The 13,601-nt window shown below is 37.6% G+C and overlaps 1 protein-coding gene across 3 annotated transcripts in view; it reads right to left on the reverse strand.

Annotated features, from left to right (window-relative positions):
* Positions 1 to 13,601, reverse strand: part of NEBL (nebulette) — a 363,259-nt gene that overhangs the window by 53,424 nt on the left and 296,234 nt on the right. The window contains exons 11-14 of one of the 3 annotated variants that reach the window (XM_081556673.1): positions 12,865 to 12,972; positions 10,155 to 10,265; positions 7,376 to 7,486; positions 4,696 to 4,806 (exon numbers count right to left, since the gene is read on the reverse strand). The exons of the other annotated variants lie outside the window; for them this stretch is intronic. Of the exons in view, the coding sequence (XP_081412799.1) occupies positions 4,696 to 4,806; positions 7,376 to 7,486; positions 10,155 to 10,265; positions 12,865 to 12,972 (441 nt within the window). The remainder of the gene's footprint in view (positions 1 to 4,695; positions 4,807 to 7,375; positions 7,487 to 10,154; positions 10,266 to 12,864; positions 12,973 to 13,601) is intronic. 3 annotated transcript variants of the gene reach the window in all.

Genomic DNA, 13,601 nt, shown 5'->3' on the forward strand with positions numbered 1-13,601 from the left:
ATGTTCCAAGAGCCTGAGTCAGATTTGTTAATAAAAGTCACATGGTCAAGCCCAGTGGTACAGGAAAGTTGAACTATGAGAGGTCATCTGTGTAACAATATAGCACATTCACTTCACTTGAAAAAACAAACGTTGAACTATAGCAAAGTCCTGAAGTCTGGCTGAAAAGGACTTGAGAACCTGTCATTTGAGCAAAATGCAACATAGCTATAATTACATGCAAATGAGACTCTGGATGACAAAGATACAGCATCACCAGAATTGGTCTGGGCCACAGTACAGCTGACTCTTCAAGGCCTGTTTTTCCTGTGGGTTCTTAATAACTAAAATGTACCATTTTCCTAGTGAGTTTGAGCCTTGAACAACGTGGGTTTGAACTGTGCGGCTTTACTTGTATGGTGATATTTTTCAATAGTAAATACTACAGCACTACATGGTCTGTGGTTGGTTCAATCTGTGGGTGTGGAGAAACCATGGATAGAGAGCAGACCATAAGTTATATGGGAATTAATGTCCTGTGTTGCTCAAGTATCAAATAAATATAGTCCCAAGGTATACAGAGACATCTCAATCAGTGTATCTCTGAATAAAGTAATGTATTACCATTCTAAGGAAACCTGCAACACTCCAACGTGTCATAAAAGGAATATGTCATAGAAGATTCTTAGGTAAAAGTGTGAAATGCAACATTTCTGTTCTTTCCACATTGTTTTCTCCAGAGAAAGTACACTTTCTTTTGGCTTCAAGTTCAGTCCCATGAGGATGATTTTGAGGACTTTTCAGCAGCTCCAAATTCCCCATCCCACCCCCATAGTCCAATCCAGGACCTTGAACAAATACTGGATATTGCATTCTCTTCATAATAACAAAAATAACAGAAAACATAAGTAGTGATTTGATAGTTGCTAGATAGTCAGTTACTCAGAAGCCCAAGGAGGGCACCATAAGGAAGTACTAATAAATCTAAGAAAGGAAGGACAAGAAAGAGTCACCCATGCAAAGACAAGGGGAAGGATTTCCAGGGAGAAACAGAGCTGTATAGAGACCGTAAAACTTGTGGAGGTGCAGCCAGCCTGGAGCCTATAAGGCTAGACTATGATGAGCAAGGGAAGAAGGGTACAGGGGTTGAGAACGAGCAGGAGGGCGAGTATGGCACCATACCAGAACAAGGAGTATGGTGCCCATAGTGCACATGACTGGAAACCACTGGAGAGTTTTCAGTGGGAGAAATCAGAAAACTCAACTCTTCAAGGATTGTTCTGGCTTCTGGGTAGAGAATGAGGTCAATGTTGGAAGCAGAATCTTGTTTAGGAAGCTATTGCAATGATCTAGGAGATAGAGATGGTGGCTTGGACAAAAGTGGGGAGAGGTAGATGGATCTAGGAAATCATTATGGTTGTGGAGTCAATAAAACTTGCTGACAAGAGGAATCAAAGTAACTTCTGGTATTTCACTGATACCACTTGCAAAGGAAGGGGTGAAAGAAGGGAGCAGATCCAAGGAAAAAATGAGATTTTCAGTATGTTATGCAAAGTCCCTGTTATAAAACATTTAAGTGTCATTGACATGTGGTAATGCTTACAGGACATTAAAGGCAAATGGCTGCATATTTATATCCATGTTACAGAACACAATTTATCTATAACAATGAGGTAGAATTATATGAAGTAATATGGAAAAGAAGATATTAAGAAGCAGAAGTAGAAGATATTAAGAAGAAGTGGCAAGAATACACAGAAGAACTACACCAAAAAGATCTTCACAACCCATATAATCACGACAGTGTGATCACTCACCTAGAGCCAGATATCCTGGAATGCAAAGTCAACGGGGCCTTAGGAAGCATCACTACGAAAAAACCTAGTGGAGGTGATGGAATTCCAGTAGAACTATTTCAAATCCTAAAAGATGATGCTGTGAAAGTGCTGCACTCAATATGCCAGCAAATTTAGAAAACTCAGCAGTGGCCACAGGACTGGAAAAGGTCAGTTTTCATTCCAATCCCGAAGAAAGGCAATGCCAAAGAATGCTCAAACTACTGCACGATTGCACTCATCTCACACACTGGTAAAGTAATGCTCAAAATTCTCCAAGCCAGGCTTCAACAGTACGTGAACCATGAACTTCCAGATGCTCAAGCTGGATTTAGAAAAGGCAGAGGAACCAGAGATCAAATTGCCAACATCTGCTGGATCATCGTAAAAGCAAGTGAGTTCCAGAAAAACATCTACTTCTGCTTTATTGACTATGCCAAAGCATTTGACTGTGTGGATCACAACAAACTGTGGAAAATTCTGAAAGACATGGGAATACCAGACCACCTGACCTGCCTCCTGAGAAATCCGTATGCAGATCAAGAAGCAACAGTTAGAACTAGACATGGAACAACAGACTGGTTCCAAATGGGAGAAAGGAGTACGTCAAGACTGTATATTGTCACTCTGCTTATTTAACTTATATACAGAGTACATCATGAGAAATGTTGGGCTGGATGAAGCCCAAGCTGGAATCAAGATTGCCGGGAGAAATATCAATAACCTCAGATATGCAGATGACACCACCCTTGTGGCAGAAAGCGAAGAAGAACTAAAGAGCCTCTTGATGAAAGTGAAAGAGGAGAGCAAAAAAGTTGGCTTAAAACTCAACATTCAGAAAACTAAGGTCATGGCATCCGGTCCCATCACTTCATGGCAAATAGACGGGGAAACAGTGGAAACAATGACAGATTTTATTTTGGGGGCTCCACAATCACTGCAGATGGTGACTGCAGCCATGAAATTAAAAGACACTTGCCCCTTAGAAGAAAAGTTACGGCCAACCTAGATAGCATATTAAAAAGCAGAGACATTACTTTGCCAACAAAAGTCCATCTAGTCAAAACTATGGTTCTTCCAGTAGTCATGTACGGATGTGAGAGTCGGACTATAAAGAAAACTGAGCACCAAAGAATTGATGCTTTTGAACTGTGGTGTTGGAGGAGACTCTTGAGAGTCCCTTGGACTGCAAGGAGATCCAACCAGTCCATCCTAAAGGAAATCAGTCCTGAATGTTCTTGGCAAGGGCTGATGTTGAAGCTGAAGCTCCAATACTTTGGCCACCTGATGTGAAGAACTGACTCACTGGAAAAGACCCTGATGCTGAAAAGATTAAAGGTGGGAGGAGAAGGGGATGACAGAGGATGAGATGGTTAGATGGTATCACCGACTAAATGGACCAGAGTTTGAGTAAACTCCGGGAGTTGGTGATGGACAGGGAGGCTTGGTGTGCTGCAGTCCATGGAGTTGCAAATAGTCGGACACGACTGAGTGACTGATCTGAACTGAACTGAACTGAACATAGAAAAGGGTCCATAATATTCAGTGAGAAAAGCAAGCAGAAAGTACATGGTATTTATTTAAGGTTTTTTTTTTCAGTTCCTTGTGCAAAAATGTATAGTTATCTACATATACACAGAAAAATAGATATGGAAGGCTCTACAGAAAATTCCTAACAATGGCTATCTCTCAGGAGGATGACAGAATTAGGGGTAGAATTAGGGGCAGAAGGTTTTCAAGTCCCTGTTCAGCATGCATCCTCCCACCCTACTCCCATCATTTCTAAATAGAATCCCTTTTGGTCAAGAATTCTAGGCCATCCCTAGTTTCTTTCTCTGAAACAAAGTTATTGCCATTCCAATCCCCTGGCCAGTATCTAACCCTGGGGATGGAGGCAGATCTCAGCACAGCAGTAATTCCCCTGGTAGTTATTCAGCTACTTCTCAGCCTCCAGATTCCCTGGGTGGGAGTCAGTCCTAAGCCAGTTCTGCCGAACTGCAAATGTCACATCGTAGCTCTCAGAGTAGTGCTATTGGAGCCTCAACCCCAGCCAGCCTTGAGGTACAGGAGCTGCACCCCTTAGTCTGCACCCCAACTTTCGCTTTACACATGTTTCTTCTAAATCATCTCTTCCCAAACACTCTCTGCTCCAGTGCCCCTTCTATATTTTCAAATTTTCTGGGGGAGTTCAAGAGATGTAGAACTGATCCTGGGCTATTTCATTCGAAAAATACATATAAGATCTGACTCCTACAACTTTGTTATTTTTCATCTATCACATCATAGCATCTAAGACAAAACTTCAATATCCTGTCGTTCATGTATTACATGAAGAAAAAATGGTTTTAGACGAATGAACTTCAACACAAAATGCTGATTCTACAGAAATTTCAGACACACTGTTGAGGTCAACACAGCATATTTTGAGAACACACAACCAAACAAACAGAAATAGCATCATTGTCATGTTACAATCTCAGTGATTTTCAAGTTCTGCTCACATAGCTGGAAATGAAATGTGCCAAGTAGCACATGATCCATCCTCAAAGAAAATGGTATGAAAATATTAATCATAGAGTAAAGTTAACATGAAACTTGTATTATGGGATAAAGTAAAAAAGTGTATCCATGTCTGTGTCTGTGTGCTCTATTAAAATGCCCTTCTCCAAGTTTTCTTTGACATACTTGAAGTTAATGAGCAAAGCAGAAACTGTAAATTTTTCCAGTAAGCATGATGATTGTGGATGGTTTCCGTTCCAAAGTGTTAAACTAGTCACAGAAAGCTTTGAAAAAGTCTGTGTATCAATCAGTTTGTTATTATGATTTGTTAAGTTCCAAAATAGGAGCCTCAAGGTCTACATCACTCACTCCCAATACTCACCTCACTCGCTATTTCGGAAGCTCTTTTGGCATGCTGAATTCCAAGGGTGTCAACGCCAACTTGCATTCCCTTCCCTTTAATTTCTGATTCCAGGTCTTTCTTGTATTCTTTCTATAAAAAAGCAACATTTTGCAATACTCAGACACTGAGGGGACAAAGACATATCTGTATTCAATGATACCAAAAATGGCTAAACATGTTATGTTTTGTTTTTTAAAGAAGAAAACAGAGCTTACTTCATGATCACCTAGACCTAAATTTTCTGAACTGCTTAGAACTATATTCACTATCCTCACTGAAGAAGAGTATATACACTCTCAAGATATTTGCTATATAAAGGCAATTGCCAGGTGACAATCTTCACTGACAACTGTCTTGGGGCCAGAAGGATCAGAAGGCAAGTTTAATTGAGTTGATGTTTTAGAAAGAAGACTGACTTTAAGGTCAGAGCACTCGTGGCCACGTGTGTGATACTGGGACTGTTTCTTCACATTTCTGGTTTACTCATCTGCAAAATGAGGATTATAGTTCCTCTGTGCAGGATCACTGTGAGGATCACTGAGACTGCATATAGCCTACTGCCCAGAACAGAGTAGGTTTTCAGTAATTGATAGCTTTTTTCCAGTTTTTTATTCCTATATCCACATGTTAAGGCCTGGTTTATTGGTGCTTCCTCCACTGTCTTGCCATCAACTCTCTTTGGATGAACTCTGCCACTGAGAGTTTGAAAAATCTTTCCCAAGTATTATTGATAAGTAATTTACAAAATTGAACTCTGAATGTCACTAGATATATCACCCACAACAGAAAAAAATTTATAGAAAATCACTGCTATAGATAAGTGTGGTGACAATGTTAGTCAAAGACATCACGGTGGACAGTGTTGTTTCTGCATCTTCTGGCAAAAAGTTCCACAATTTTCCCTTAAGGAATTACCTCTAATCTCTCTCAATCCATCAACTCTGGGTGGGTTGTTCTGGGGTGAGTGTGATTTTTCCTACATATATTTTTAATTCTACTAAAATTTTTTTAATATTTCTTTTAATTTATGTAAAAAACATAAGCCAAAGATGAATATAAATCTTTAAAAAACACATATCAATTTAGAATATTTTATACTTAAAACACCATTAAACTGCTAGAAAGTGAACTGAACGATGGTGACCATGAGAAACATACTAGATCATCAGCACATGACATTCCTTTGACTCCAGAGAGAATCATTGGGTTGAGTCTGGGCATAAGACAGGTGACCCAGTAAGACTCAATCCTTAGACCTTACTCATATTGTAAGCAAACAGATGCTCACTTCCTACTGGGATTAGTGCCCACAGATAAGAGTTATCCTGTCATGAAGAGGGGGCTTCCCTGATAGCTCAGTTGGTAAAAAAAAAAATCTGCCTTCAGGAGACCCTGGTTTAACTTCTGGGTCAGGAAGATGCACTGGAGACAGGCTACCCACTCCAGTATTCTTGGGCTTCCCTTGTGGCTCAGCTGGTAAAGAATCCACCTGCAATGCAGGGGACCTGGGTTCAATCCCCTGGAGAAGGGAAAGGCTACCCACTCCAGTATTCTGGCCTGAAGAATTCCACAGACTATACAGTCCATGGGGTCACAAAGAGTTGGACATGACTGTCGTGAAGAGGTGCCATCACACAGAAACAGCCTCTCAAGAGCAAAGCAACAGTGAAGATAACAGAAGAGAAAGATGAAGGAAAAGGGACAGCTTTCAAATTCCAACCTGCATGTGATCCGCAGATTTCTCTGTTCTTAAACCAAAACAGTTTCTTAATCAGGTTTGACTTGGGTTTCTATCATTTGCAACCTGACTAATATGGTCACGTCAACATTATCATTGTGATCATCATTATCATTACCATGGTTTATTGACATATGTGGATAAATTCTTAAATTTCTTCACTGTTAAAGTCAGCTAGACTCTCCTCAAAGACAGTATCATTATTTGCTATCAAAGTAATGAGATAACACAAGGATTAAAGGATTTACAGCACTTCAGAGGCATTTCATTCTTAAAAATTTCATGTAAAGTGAGTAACGGCCACTTTCATTATATAAAGAGGTTTAAGTAGACTCAGTAGCTAGCCAAGGACTTGGACAGCCAGTGAGCATGTGAACTTTTAAACTGTAGTGACTAACAGACCATCTTCCTAATCTGCCTTTCACTAGTTTAAAAGATGAAGTTAAATCTTATTCAATTATTTTGGTTAAGTATACAGAATTTTTCTGAAATTAGGAAATATTCATTTTTCTCATACCACATAGACAGGAGATGGTGAGCATCATTTTTTTTTTTAATTCATTGATTGCAAAAAGATTACTAGGACATAACTGCTTATTACCATCTTAACACATAAAAGCTGCGGAACATTTATATACATTTAACACAAACAACAAGAGGGTTAATTCCCCTATTACTTATCGTCAGTCCTCCACATGAGAGGTTCCTCCACATCCAAGGTTCCTCAGCATTCACAGATTCAACCAATCATGGACCGTGGAGAATTGCAGAATTTACAGTTGAAAAGTATGTATAAGTGGACCTGTACAGTTTAAGTCCATTTTGTCCAAAGGTCAACTGTATAATCTCTGAGAAAGACTTACAGACAAGGAAATTAGCTGAAAATTCATATATTCTCAATTGTTAAATAAGTGAACTCACCTCACTAGTCATTTCAGATGCTCGTTTTGCTCTTTGAATATCAAGTACTTCGGAATTAAGCTCCATTCCTTTCCCTTTTATTTCATTTTCCAAATCCTTTTTATATTCTTTCTATGAAACAAGAAAATTACTGCTTGAAATTTACTGGGAAACTCTTTAATTTATATACTGTTTTATATGTGTTTCCAGAGACCACAGAAAGAAAATATTTCTAGAAAGGAATGAACCAGATTTCTGAGCATTCATGCTCTTTATTTCCTACAGATACTTCATTTTCTTTTTTAGTCATGGTTGTGTGGTTTCCAATACTATCAATCTTTTTTCTTTTATCCTGTGTTCCCACATGTTTTGGTACCATATTGGAGCCATATTTTTAAAAGATATCTTCCCTTTTTTAAAATTTATTTACTTTTTATTGAAGGATAATTGCTTTACAGAATTTTGCTGTTTTCTGTCAAACCTCAACATGAATCAGCCATAGGTATAAATATATCCCCTCTCTTTTGAACCTCCTCCTCATCTCCCTCCCCATCCCACCCCTCTTCCCTTTAAATGGTAAGAAAGGTCTTAAAGAATGCATGCGTCTTACTAATTACTTGAAGTATTTCTTCGAAAGCTGTTTATAAAATATGAATCATTAAAAGAACATAATTGGAAAAGAATGAAAAATTACAAAATCAAAAGGACTGATGTAGCCAATTTTTTGTTTCCATTTTATTCAAAGATTTGTAAAACCAAATAATTTCCTACAGATTGATAATATGTAGTCTGAATTTCACCCATTTTAACATAATATTTTAAGTAGATCCAAATGTCTTTAATCTGTACATATAATATGGTTTTTTTGGTTTGTGCTAATGAATTTCTGTCTTCTTACTAATCAAATTATGAAAACAATGTACATCTTAATCCAATTCAGCTAAGTTGCCTTTATGACTAACTTGCCAGATGAAAGATGAGACTTCCTTTAAGGATAAGAAATCATGTTCTAGTTAATTCTAGGGTTCATTTGATGTCATTTTCTCTTTGTCCAGTTTAATTAAATTAGCTGGTCCTCTGCTTGACTAATAACCTACAAGACATTGTAATGACCTGCATGTAATTTTGGAAAGAGCTCTGGAGTCAAATGACTTGGATTCTTTCACTTGTTGGTCTTGTGACCTTCAACAGGACTTTAAGTAACTAAGCCTCGATTTTCACATGGACAAAGTGAAAATAAAAATACTTGCTATACCAGTGTCAAGGACAATTGAGGGAATCAAATTAAGTGTAAAAAGACACATTATATGACAACAGAAATGCAAAAACCATAAAGAATGCAAAGACAACTTGAAGCTAAATGCTTACACATTTAAAACGAAGTCACAATTTCATTAAGTCATGAGTCTCTTTTTAAAATTAGATATCAGTATCAGTAACTTAATTAAAAGATTTTTAATCATAGTGTCTGGGCTTTTTTCTTATACTGATGCATACATTCTGAATCAATAAGTCTAAAATAAGATTCATTCACAAGGAAAAATAAAAGAAAATGGCAATAGCATGTATATTAAAGTCATTTACAATTCTCAAAATAGATCTCACATTTTCATTTGTATGTAAATAATAAAAAGACTCTTTTAAAAAATTCATGTAAAGAGTGCATATTATTTAAATAGAAGACAATAATAGCAGGAAGTTGTCACGTGATCACCCTTTAACTTCAAAAAAATTTATAGGAACTAGAAGTGAGAAGAGATAGGGTAGCAAGAATTCTCTTCCATGATATGCCTACTTCAGCCCAGCATACATTACAACAGTGAATCACATTAAATTTCTATGAGTAGTTAAATGCTAAAGCCAGTTGGTATTTCATTATTAAAGAAGTTCACGATGATTAATATCTATGCAGGTAATTATACTCTGTTCCACTGGTTTAAGACATTTCTTTCAGGGATAGTTTCTTCCGTTCAAAATTTAGGATGAAATGGAGTTCTCTGATGCTTTCTCTTAAGGTAAAGAGAAACTATTTAAACAAAGAACTGAAAGAGTTCCAAGTTACTTAGAAACTATTTTAAACAAGCAGAAACAAAAACAAAACTTTTAAACTGTGAACATGGTATTTTTAATTGTTAGATTTGAGGGCCTTAGTGTTCAACAAATTTAATAACATTGTGAGCCAAAACGCACCACTAAGTTTAGGGGTTGGGGGGAAATGCTGCTGAGTATAAAATGAAAAATGGAAATGAATTCTTATGCTATATATGCTAAATATATTATTTTTTCCCTACTCAGAACACAAGCCACTTATAAACGTACCATTTATCCAGACCTTCACACATCACCTTATTTCTGATATCAAATGTCATAAGAACACTGCAGAGAAGTTACAGAAAAAGCTGGTTCTAATATGTGGTTTATAATAACTAAATTTGAAAGAATCAAGCTAACCTCATCCACACTGAAAATATTTTTTTTAAAACTAACTGCTGTAAAGCTATAAAACTACTTATAGTGCTTCTAAGCTACAAGCCAAACATAAAATCAAAGTATTTTTCAAGTTTTTCAAGGAAATCTGGGTAATTTAGTCCTTCAACATTAAATGGAAATATTAACACTTTCCTGTTTTTAATGAAAACATAAAACTCTGTTAGTAAAGGTCAAAGTGAAGGAAAGAGTAATGGATGAATAACTCAAACAGTGAATTAGAGAATTAGTAGAGAATTTATTAGTGCATATTTTCTGGGTTATTTCTTTAAATTTCTTTTGCAGAACTATAGAGTAAATAGTAGGATCATACCCCCTTCAGAAGGTTGGTGATGTACTTTACATGTAAAAACTCTGGAGTCTTGTCTAAATCCATTGATGACCTTCCTTTAATATCCTTCTCAAAATCCTCTCTGTAAACTTTCTGTAAAATAAGACCACATAATTTTAAATTTAGAAAATACCAGTGACTGTTGAAAAGATAACAGAACAAGAGTTCCTGGAACAAAATTGATGTTTTTCTTATATAATTCTATTACCTCTGAGTCTTCTTACTAACAGGAAAATAACTTCAACCTTAACATAATATCTCAGATCACATGCTACCATCATTCCTAATGCAGAAATGCAACATTAGGATATATTAATCATGCATTTACATTCCAGGATTTCTTGGTGAGAGGAAAGTAAGTGAACTAGTACAGGAGAAAAAATCAAGGAACCATGAGACCAGAATGGTACAAGGGTCCTCAGCGTGGGTGTTCCTGTGACTGAGGTACAGGGAAGTGGGGTGCAGCAGGGCCAGGAGAGAACGAGGGTAAACCTGAGACACCAGTACCTCCTTCTTCATGTTGTTGTCAGAAAAGTAACATGATTTTTGAGACCTGGGTCTCTTGGGTAATTTTACCTGACAACTTCATATAGTCTTAAACTTCCAGAGAACCCAAATGGCTCATGAAAGTAGAAACCTTTATCTGGGCTGTGGAGCACTGACAACAGACAGAGGGAAATTAATTTGAAATCTGGCACGAGCAATGATGGACACGAATGAGCACTAACAGCAACTAGCAATGAAAGAGAAGAAGGTGACGTGAAGGATACATACAATACTTGATACACTGTTCTCAAAACGCAGACAAGGTGCTATGGACTGAATATGTCCCTCCAAAACCCATATGTTGAAGCCTTACCTCCACACAACATGATGACATTAGGAGGTGGGGCCTTCAGGACGTGATGAGGATTAGATGAGGCCATCATACATGAGAGACTATGAATGGCATTCATGTCCTTCAAAGCGTCACTAACTAGCCTGCTTCCTTCCTCTCCCTGCTCTCCATCATGTGAGGATACAAGAAGGCAGCAGTCTGCACCCCAGAATTCAGTATGCTGGCACCCTGACCTCAGACCTCCAGCCTCCACCACTATGAGAAATAAGTTTCTATTGCTTAAGCTACCCAGTCTGTGGTACTTTGTTAGAGCAGCCCAAACAGATATTCTAGTGAGCCATCCCATTAAATGTGAGTTTTTGTAGGGCTTTTGAATTTTGATCAAGTTTTCCTGCTCTGTCAGTTCACTTAAAAAGAAATGACTGATTCAGGTAAAACAGTCACTGAACCATACTTGATCAAATTCCCCTTTACTGGCTCAAGAAAACACGAGCTATGAAAAATACAAGTAATTATTTTCTCCTCTCTCCCCTGAAGACGAAATTAAACAACTCTGAAATTCAACAAGTCACAGTAATCTGCATGCCCTTTGTCTGAGAAGATGAATCATAACATTTCAACAAAGCACATGTAATGTTTACTAAATTCCTAGGAGGGTTTTGCTGCCTAGAAATGATCATTTCTTGGGAATTTCCTGGAGGTCCAGTGGTTAGGACTCGGTGCTTTCACTGCCAAGGCTGGGGTTCAATTCCTGGTCAGAGAACAAAGATTCCACAAGCCATGCAGTGCAGCCAAATAAAAAGAAGAAATAAATTATCATTTCGCCCCGTTTTGATGTTGTTTTTAAAAACTAGAGAGGATTTGCCCATTGAGCATGCCTGGAGTCTAGCACTGTGGTTGTAACCAGCTGATAGTAACTGCCCACTACTTCTGTCCCTTTGAAGTAAAAACTTGGTTGTGCCCACAGAAATTGGATGTGTCTGTAGACAAAACCATCTGTGTCTGGTGTCTGATTTCCCTCTGCCCACCCTCACCCCTACTGCCCACCCCCCCCAAAAATACAACAGAAGAAATCTCATTGGGATAGACAGGAACCAGTGTCAGGCGACTATGTGGATGTGACCTAGCATTATCTTCAGTAGAGAATTAAATGGATAAGTAGAAAAAAAAAAAAACCCTTATAATTGATCTCTTCTCTTGATGTCTTGAGACTTCCTTGAAACTTTCTGATGTCACTGATTATTAGCCAGGGGTAGGGGGAGAATCAGTTAAATAAATTAACAGGAAAAAAGGGAATCATTTATGACTTTTACCTATTAGCACTTATTAGATATGTAATTTTAGGTAAGACAATTAATTTCAGTGGATGCATTATCAGTCTAGGAATATACTTACCTAGCATCATTACCTTGAGAGGATTAAGTGAGCCAACATATATAAAACATTCAGCACGTCACCTAGCACAGAGTAAGTACTTAACAACTGTTAGCTCTATTCTCATTACAAAAAAAAGGTAAGTAAAGGAACCATCCCTTCGTTTTCCTTTTAGTTTTTATCTGCTCATCATAATTTTACACGGATGCAGCCTGAAAGTGTCAATTTTATCATCACAGAATGCAAGAGCTCACCTGGCCTAGCATTCATATTTGCCAAATGGGAAAAACTGGGAAACTGAGGGCCAGGAAAAAAAAAATCAATGACCTGGACTAGAAGCCTGGGTCTATAGTGCAGATTCCTTGGTCTGGCCAGTGCAGTATACTTTCTTTCGGACGCACTAAACCTTCTGAATCACTCTTTCAATGACAAAACATCAAATTTGCACTTAACAGTTGATAGCAAAACAAAAAGACTCACCTCACTCTGCATCTTCTGAGCCTCCTTTGAAACTTGATATGACGGTGTCTCAACAAATTCAAGCATCGATTTCCCCTTATTTTTCTCATACTCTTCTTTGTACTTCACCTTCATAAAAAAAAGTATAAATAGCACATAAAGCTCACAAGCTCTTATACAAACAGAGCAAAGTAAAATAAATATATGTGCAAAATTGATCACCCTATTTTCTAAAAATCACATTATTCTGGCCATTTAGGTTGATCACTAGGTTCTCTGTGGTTAATGATATACAAAGAAAGGAAACAGGTAACATATTAAAGTTTTTAAGGGATATGAATGGTTTAGATTTAAATAATGTAGTTCTAGGACTTGTATATGTAAACAGATGGGACAGATAGATAGATAGATACCACACGTGGAGTGATACATGTATACACATATGCCATTAATATACACACATGTATAGGTACATATATGTAGAGAGAGAGAGAGAGAAGACACAGAGAGGCTGAGACAGAGGAAGAAAGAGACAAAGAGAGATCGCTGTGATAACTTTGATGCCTATCAGTAAATCATGAACAAGAAGACAACCAGAGCTGTGACTGTCTGTCTTTGTGACAAAGGAAGGACAGTGTTCTTTAGGACTGATGAATTTTCCCATAGACACTGAATGAAACACACACACACAGCTTTTATGTGACTTCCTTCAGTTTTGCTAAGCATTATTTAATAATATCCTATCATGAATTATTTAT

The sequence above is a fragment of the Giraffa tippelskirchi genome, chromosome 13, assembly GCF_054371585.1.
Source record: "Giraffa tippelskirchi isolate mGirTip1 chromosome 13, T2T-mGirTip1v1.2.pri, whole genome shotgun sequence".
NCBI classification, from domain to species: domain Eukaryota; kingdom Metazoa; phylum Chordata; class Mammalia; order Artiodactyla; family Giraffidae; genus Giraffa; species Giraffa tippelskirchi.